Source organism: Excalfactoria chinensis, chromosome 26 (genome assembly GCF_039878825.1).
Source record: "Excalfactoria chinensis isolate bCotChi1 chromosome 26, bCotChi1.hap2, whole genome shotgun sequence".
Lineage (NCBI taxonomy): Eukaryota > Metazoa > Chordata > Aves > Galliformes > Phasianidae > Excalfactoria > Excalfactoria chinensis.
In genome coordinates, this window is record NC_092850.1 from 1,253,624 (window position 1) to 1,261,836 (window position 8,213).

The window sequence follows — 8,213 nt, forward strand, 5'->3', positions numbered from 1 at the left end:
TTCCACTCCACTCACAGTCCCACTGATGGCTACGCGGCGAAGTGTCCCGGGACGGGTGGGCATGCCGCTCCCCGGGTCATAAAGGGCCGTAGGGCAGAGCTGGGTCTCGACCCGACCCGTCTCGGTGCTCAGGGCTGCCCTGTGGTCCCCGGCAGCATCCCCCGGGGTGCCCGGTGCGGTGCGGGAAATGTAGGGGCGCAGCGCTCGGAGGATTACGGCGGCGGCGCGGCGGGGAGCGGCGGGGCCGTATAAAAGCGCGTCCGCTCCCGCCCGGGTCTGCGGCGGCGGCTCCGGTCCAGGTGCGGCAGCGGCTCCAGCAGCGGAAACGGCAGCTGTCCGGTGGGCGGCCCGGCCCGGCACAGCTCTCCGTGCGTCACGGCCGCCCCGTCCCATCGCTCCCAGCGCTCGAGTCCGGTGGCTCCGCCGTGCGCCGCGGGGTCCCGGGGCGGCGGGTCCCGGTGACCGTCGGTGCAGACGGTTCCTTCCCGTTTCCTTTCTCGGGGCTGGCGTGTCTCGGTCGCGACGTCCTGCGACGCGGTCCTGTCCTTCCCCGTCCGTTACCCCCGGGGCCGGAAGGTCCCGTTGCCCCGCAGCGCGGTCGAGTCCTTCCTCCCCTCCCCTTGGTGTCGGTCTCCCTCGGCGCGCCCCTTCCCTTCCCCATCCCCTTTCCCGTCACCCGCGAGGCTTGCGGCTCCCGGTTCCCGGTTGACAGCGTTTCCGATCGTATCTCTTCCAGCCCTGCACCCGGCGGCAACATGTGGCTCTTGGAGCGGCTGCGCGGCATGGCGGAGAACAGCGGCGCACGGGGCTCGGGGCCCGACGATTCCCCGCGGGGCTCCCGCTATAGCAACGTCCTCACCCCCGATAAGATCCCCGACTTCTTCATCCCTCCCAAGCTGAGCGCTGCGCCCGCTGAGCCGGAGGGTACCGAGCCCACCGCACCGCCCATCCTGGGTCCATCCGTCTCGGAACAGGACCTGACCGACCGTAAGACTCCACGCAGCCCCCGGCCGCCCAGCCGACCCCGTGCGAAGGCATCCGGCCGGCACATCATCCAGATCGAGAGCGCCGAGGACTGGACGGCTGAAGGCGGCTTCGGCACCAACGTGGACCCGCAGGCGCAGACAGCCATGTCTCTGCCCTACGTGCCCAAAGCTCAGACCTCTTACGGTTTCGCCACGCTGGTGGAGAGCCCCCACACCCGACGTAAGGAATCGCTCTTCCACAGCGAGCACAGCAGCCTCTGCCCCTCGCCGGTAACCTCGCCCAGTGCCCAACGCAGGGCAAAGCTCAACGGTGAGAGCAGAGCCCAGGCACCTGCCGACCTGGGGGCGGCCCTCATGCACCCCGGGCGCTATTTCAGCGGTGGTGAAAGCGATACGTGCTCCTCGGCCGAGTCCTCACCCTTCGGCTCACCCCTCCTCTCCCGCTCCGTCTCTCTGCTAAAGATCTTCAGCCAGGAGAGCCAATCCAAGGTCATCAAGCTGAAGCACTCGGTTGCTCGCAACAGCTCTCTGTCCACCGATGACAGTTCAGCCGACACCAGCCCCAGCGCCCAACGTCGCTCCAGGAGCGCTCCGGCCGGGGGACAACCCGCAGCGGGCACGGAGCTGCCGCAGGGTCGGCCCCGTGAGCACAGCCTGAGGCTCAGCCGGGGTGGCCGCCTCCGTCTGACTGCTGATTATGACCCTTCCAACGCCCGGCTCCGAGTGCGGCTCATCTGCGCTGAGGATCTCTACGATGCTCTGGTCGATGTGCGTGGCATCCACTGCTGCGTTTCGCTCTGCCTCAACCCGGGGAAGCTGCAGAAGCAACGCAGCACCATCATCAAGAACAGCCGCAACCCTGTCTTCAATGAGGACTTCTTCTTCGATGGGCTGGGCCCCAGCCACGTCAGGAAGCTGTCCCTCAAGCTGAAGGTGGTCAACAAAGGCAGCAGCCTGAAGCGGGACACACTGCTGGGGGAGAAAGAGCTCCCTCTCAGCGCCCTGCTGTAGGCCCAGCAGCCCTGCAGGGAGCGTGCCCGTGGGGCTGGGGCACGGGAGAGCTTGGGTCAGCCCTGGCCCCTCTGAAGTAGGGCTTGGGAGGGTCCCCAGAGGAGGGCCAGGGCCGTGGCAGAGCTCAGGGATGCAGGGCCAGGTCCCCAGGAGCGGAGCTGCCAGATGCAGCCCTCCTTGTGCCAGCCTCTCCCTTCTGTTCCAGCTCCCTGCCCGGGGCTGCTGCTCCTGGAGCACAGCAGGAGCCACCTGCCCCGTGTCCCCTTCAGATGGATGGATGTCACCTGCTGGGCTCTTCCCTTCCTGGTTCCCATGGTCTCTCCAGCTGGCCAGCACAAAGGTTGGAAGTGCGTAGAGCTCTGCAGCATGCTTATTGCCACCTCTCTCCAAGCCTTAGCTCCTGGAGTCAGATGATGGCATCGACCTTGGCTTTCATTTAAAAGTCAAGCTTTGTAGTCTTGGAAACAGCAGAGAAAATGCTGCAGAGGTGACCCAGGAACCTGGTTGGGGTCCCTGGGAGGTGGATCTGTGGCTGACTCACACCTGTGGTCTTTCTGAGTCCCTTCCTGGGACTGCATAGGGTGTGCAGGGCAGCTCTGCCTGACACCCCACGGCCTCTGGGATGCCCTCCTGTCCTGATCCCCTAGATACTGACTCCTCCCCCCCACCATCCCCCATGGATAACAGCTTCAGGAACTTCAGAGGCATTTGGATTTGCCCAAACCCAGATGGTTGCTGATAGAGGCTGGTACTGCTGCTGCTGGGGGGGACACATGGCCACAGGGGTGAGCATGCATGCTGGGGCAACATCCCAGCAGAGCCCATGCAACAGGAGCAGCACCCACTGCCTTCCCAAGTGCTGGGTGGCACCAGAGCAGGTGGCAGGCTGGGATCTGGGCTGCCCTCCCTAATTCTGTCCTCCCTGAGCAATCATGGGTGAGGGGCTCGGGAGCTTCTGCACCCCCCCTCCCCACACCCACCCATAGAGAGATGCATGGCCCTGGGGTCACAAAACCCCCACAGCTGGTGGGACCCTGTCCCCAAACAGGGCTGTGTTGGCACATTGACTCCCACCACTGCCCGGAGACACCAGAATGGGGGATATCCAGGTTAGGTTACCTGCAGGTGGCTGAACAACAGCCACTTTGTTGTATTTTGGTGTGGTGTTACCTGCATGTTTTTGTGAAAAAGGAGCAGAAATAGCATTGCTCCTCTCTGCCCCCTTCCAACACGTGTGGACACACGCACATGTGTCCCTCTGTGTCAACCTCTGTTGGTGGTGGTTGATGTTCCTTCCTTGTCCTTTGCAGCAGATGGCAGATTTCAGTGTTGGCTATTTATATCTGAGGCTGATCTTTCCCAGCGTGTTTTTACTTCTGTCTGTAAATATGTTTCAGGTATACGAGGCATGGATCTGGTAACGTGCTGTTTGCATGTCGGGGGGGGGGGGGGGGGGTAGGGAGTTGGGGGGTGATCGTGGCTGTTTGTTGAGCTTGTGGCTGAAAACAAACCGTTGCAGGACGTGAGGAACAGACACATTCCCACCTGCTGCTCCCCATTGGTCTCCCCCAGGAACAACCAAGGGCTGCCCAACCCTGCTGCTCTTCTTTCATCCCCTGGCATGAGGGGTGGGAGGACTCTGCTGGGGATAGGGGGCACCCAGCTGGTGGCCAAGAGCTGGGGGAGGACCAATGCAAAGGTTTCAGTGCTCACAAAGAGCTGGGGATGCCACAGCCCCCCCCTGCCCCCTATGGTAGGGCTGTGCTGTGTGTCTTTGGGTTTTGGGGGTGAAGGGAGGTTGGGAGGATGAGAGCAGGGCTGGGAGTTGCTATTTGTCTCCATAGGGGGGAACTGAGGGCTAAGAGTTTGTGCCACCCCCTGCCCCTTACCTGTCCCAGGACAGGCTGAGCCCTGGGATTTGCTGCTGTGATGGCTGGGAGGGTGGATGTGGAGTCCCAGAGGGGCCCTTCCTCCTTGTAGCCCTTTTCTAATGTTCCTGCTTTATGATATTTCTGTGGCTGGATTTAACAATGCTTTTCTTTTTTGGAGTGGAAAATAATAATATATATATATATATATATATACACACATATATATTAATTAATGGAATGTTTGTTTACAGATGACTTCCCCCTTTTTAGTGCAATAAAGTCTTTCTAAAACAGATGCAAGTGGTACCCAGCTCCTGATGCTGCCTTGCTTTCTATTATCCCATGTGCTGCTGACCCCCTGTAATGGGAAGCAATGGGGACAGCATCCTACCCCCATGCCCCCCCCCCCCCCCCCCCCCAAGCTGTTCCAGGCCAGCAGCTTATTCTGCTTCCCTTTCTTTCCCTGCCTTCCATCTCTCAACCCACCTCTAACAAGCACTGGCTGAAAGCAAAGAGGGAGGTTTTTGCCTGCAGCTTAAATGCCATTTTTCTCATTTCCACCATACTAATAATTTGTCATTTTTAGGAGAAATAAAGAATAGGAACAACTAAACAGATCCGCCCTCCCTTCCTCCTGGCCCCACAGGGCACAGAAAGCAGCGTGGTGAGAACTTGGCAGGAAATTAAAGTGAGGTTGTTGTTATTTCCCCCCCCTCCCCTTTCTAGAGGTGTAAAAGCTGCAGCAGTTTGCAGTAAAATGAGTCTGATTGAGTTAGTTTGAAATAGGGTGGATGGGGTCAGCCTGAATAATCCCTCAAGTTCTCAATATGCAAAGCATGGGAAGCAGTCAGAGGGGCGGCTGGTGGGGGAAGATTTAGCTCTGAATTACTAATGGAGTTATTAGAGGAAAGATATATGCAGCTTCCAGAGCCTGGGGTTAAACCCTGAGCTGGGGCTGGGCTGCAATAAGCCTCTGCAATGAGAGCTGTGGGATGGCCAGGGTGGGGGTCCAGCCAGGACCCAGTGATTACCTGGGGGTAATTGGGGTCCCTATGGTTACCATCCCCTGCAGATATCCGGGTGCTGTTGGAATCAGGGTTGGCCTCACGGCACCTTCTGACAAAGCTGCTGAATTTGGTTAAAAAATAATAATAATAATAAAGAAAAAAAGAGCTTCTTCCCTGTTGCTTGGCAACATCTTGGCTGCCTGGTCCAGTTGCGGGGGCTGCAGGGCTCTGGGCACTGTGGGGCTGCCCCAGCTGTAGCTTGATCCCTGAGCATCACTTGAGGCTGTGAGCAGTGGGAGCGGTGCTGTCTTGGTGGGCGCAGGGCAAAATGCACCCACCTTGCAGCTGTGTGTGTGAGTATCGGCCTCCCTCTGGCTTTGCACGCTCCTCATCTTTATTGCAAGCATTTGTCTTCCGTGGCAGCATGTCTGTTTTAAAGCAGGGAGAGAGACTCCCACTGTTAGCGGGAGGAAAACAGAAGTTAATTGAATCTCACAGTTCCTCATAGTCACATCAGGTGAGAGGGAAAAGCCAGAGGCAAACGTTATGGCCCCATTGGCTGCTGACTGTGGGCTCTGGGCACCTCAAGCCACGGGGACCTCAAGCTGTGGGGATATCAAGCCCTTGGGGGGATCCTATTAGCAATAGGGAAGACTTGAAGCTCTTTTCCAGCCTGGAGGCATTTGCAGGTTTGATGAGAGCCAGCACAGAAGCAGCAGCTTGCAGGCTTTCCCCAGGGCTGGCTGTGCTGCTGTCACTGCAGCCCCAGGGCTCAGGCTCAGGTTGTTTTGCTTTTCCACACCAGCTTTGCTTTCATGTTTTGAAGCTGACACGCTGACATGGACCTGGAGCCATGGGATGGATCCCAGCTCAGCCTTTCCCATCTCCCCTTGGAGGATTTTGGCAGAGGAAATGAACACATCCCAAAGCCCAAACATGGCTTGGTTGGGTCACACACAGCTGCAGGGCTGGTGAAGCCCCCCAAATCTGTGCTGGGAATGAGTGTGGCTACAGGGATGGATGAGGATGTACTGTGGTGTAAAGCTGCTCTCCCCAGCCTTTCCCCTCTGGGCCAGTTCTTTTCCAGCTGCCTGCTGGAGTTTTCAATGCTGTCTCTGACAGGTTTGCAAAATGCCCAACCTATCAAAGCAGGCTCAGGTGGGAGGGGAAATAAATGGCAAAGAGAAAGCAGACAGGAGGACCCCGTTCAACACCATCAGCTGCTGGCCGACGTTTTAATATCAGTTCAGATAAGCACCAATCGATACATGTGGGGCTGCTGGCTGAAGCTCTGTGCTTTGCCCATGGGCTGTGAGTTGTGTTACAGCTCTGGTACAGGCTGGGGGGAGTCTTTGCTGGGTGCCATGGGGGGGATCAGACCCTGAGTTCTGTGTTTCCTGAAAGGCTGTGCCTCTGACCCACATTTAAGCCCAATGAGGACATGGGGCTGCATCCACCATCACGGCTGGATCTGCCCCCCCCCCAGCACGGGCAGTGTCTGGAGATTGCACTGGACACGCCACAAAGAGCATCAGCCTGGCTCCATCGCCATGGCAATGCAGATAATGGAGCCCGCTGGCAGGAGGGGAGGGCTGGGAGCCCTGGGCAGTGCTCACCCCATAGATGTGCCATGGCCAGGCTCAGTGACACCCCCCTCAGCCTCTCCCTGAGCTCTTGGGGCTGGTGTTGGAGCAGAGGCAGCCACAGTGCCACATGTCACCATACTGAAGCTCCTTGCACCAGGACAAAGCCAGAGGTAGCGCAGGGCAACGTGTCAATATACAGAAAACACATCTATTCAAACCCTCAAATCTCACTGCTGCCAGGTTATAATTAATTCCTATTTGCAGCTCGGTCCAATTTCCTTCACGCAGCCTCCCAATTCAATCCAATTGCCGTATGAGATTTCTGTAATCACTAATCTTATCATGTCCATCAGCGTGAAGTGAGAGCGCTGCAATTAGCAGGGCTGGGAGCAGAGCCGCGTGGAGCAGCAGGTGATGTGATGCTGGGTGAGTATTTACTTCACCTGTGCCAGGGAAAAGATGGTGCTTGGCTAAGGCTGGCCCTTCTCTATTTCCACCCTGGCTCTGGCTGCAGGAACTCATACAGCAGTGAAATGATGCTGGCCTGGATGCTGGATGCTCAGCTCCCCCAGCAGCAGGGCTGCTCCTGCATCACTTCTCACCCCAACCAGCTCCCAAAGGGGAACCTGAGGCTCAGCAGAGACGCAGCCACGCAAGGATGTGCTGAGATGTTCTAACCCAGGACTCCCCACATCCCCCTCTATCCCAAGATCGCCCCCTATATCCAGAGGTCAGCCCTCTAGAAACGCAGCACCTGGATGCCGACGGCCGAGCCAAGAAACGTGACGTTGATGCCGGCGAAGTGTCCTTAAACAGAACCATCTGCGCCTCTCTTTGTCACAACAGTAGGAGTTAGAGATGAAGTGTCAGCCTGCGTGCTGGATTTCCTGGCTCTGCTCCCCACCACTCCCTTTCACAGCCCAGCTCCAAGCTCTGCTCGCTCCGTTCCTGAGCAGACGGAGGCTCAGTCTTCAGGGGCAGGAAGAAGCTGCTCGCATCCCGCCTGCCCTCCCACGGAGTGCTGCCAGCCTTTTGCCAGTTGTGCAATAGAGAAGAGGCTGTTTGTGCTGCTGTGACACCCCAGGAGGGCTGAGCTGGGCTAAGGGACGAGCACACACCACCTTGATGCGAACACGGGGGACATCCAGCTCCCCAGCCTCTCTGAATTGGCCCCATCTCCAAGGTGAGGTTTGTGGGGGATCCCGCTTTGCTCAGTGCCTGTTTTATGGCCAATCTGTTCTCCTCCCACCATTGCTGGCTGCCTGCCCGCTGCTTGCTCCCAGCAGAGGCGTCGTGAGATGGGATCAGAGCTGCTCCTGTGGGTGCCTCAAAGCCATGGGGGTCCTTCTCTGAGCCTGCCTGGATTTGGGCAGCAGCCGCTTGCCTCGGGGCTGGGGCAGGAGATGCCCATCGAGGCTGGGGGGGGATCACACAGGTACGATTCTAGGGTACATTGAGTGACTCACTGCTGCTTCTGGGGTTACCTACAAAGAAGCTCAGGTACCCCATGTTACCCTGGGGGATGTAAGAGGGTGACGGGCTGACACCTCATCTCTAACTCCTACTGTTGTGACAGAGAGTGGCGCAGATGGTTCTGTTTAAGGACACTTCAGCATCAACATCATGTTTCTTGGCTCACTCGTTGGCAGCTGTTTCCCTGCTGACCGCTGGCTATGAGGGGCAATCCTGGAATAGAGGGGGGTGGGGTGGGGGAACATCTCAGTGCTTCCTTGCATTGCTGCTTCTCTGCTG

At 58.2% G+C, this 8,213-nt stretch overlaps 1 protein-coding gene across 4 annotated transcripts; it reads left to right on the forward strand.

The window, feature by feature from the left end:
* Positions 1-229: 229 nt before the first annotated feature.
* C2CD4C (C2 calcium dependent domain containing 4C) lies at positions 230-4,054 on the forward strand. 4 transcript variants are annotated; one of them, XM_072357491.1, is made up of 2 exons: positions 230-299; positions 737-4,054. In XM_072357491.1, exon 2 carries the CDS (start codon positions 756-758, stop codon positions 1,995-1,997), a length of 1,242 nt encoding a protein of 413 aa, XP_072213592.1. In that variant the 5' UTR covers positions 230-299; positions 737-755; the 3' UTR covers positions 1,998-4,054. The 4 variants fall into 4 exon arrangements, with proteins under 4 accessions (XP_072213592.1, XP_072213590.1, XP_072213591.1 ...); XM_072357489.1 differs by having other exon boundaries at positions 237-339; XM_072357490.1 differs by having other exon boundaries at positions 295-368.
* The last annotated feature ends 4,159 nt before the right edge of the window (positions 4,055-8,213 follow it).

Bases quoted from the DNA above. Each gene is read 5' to 3' on its own strand.
- C2CD4C (XM_072357491.1), top strand. From the start codon at position 756: ATGTGGCTCTTGGAGCGGCTGCGCGGCATGGCGGAGAACAGCGGCGCA.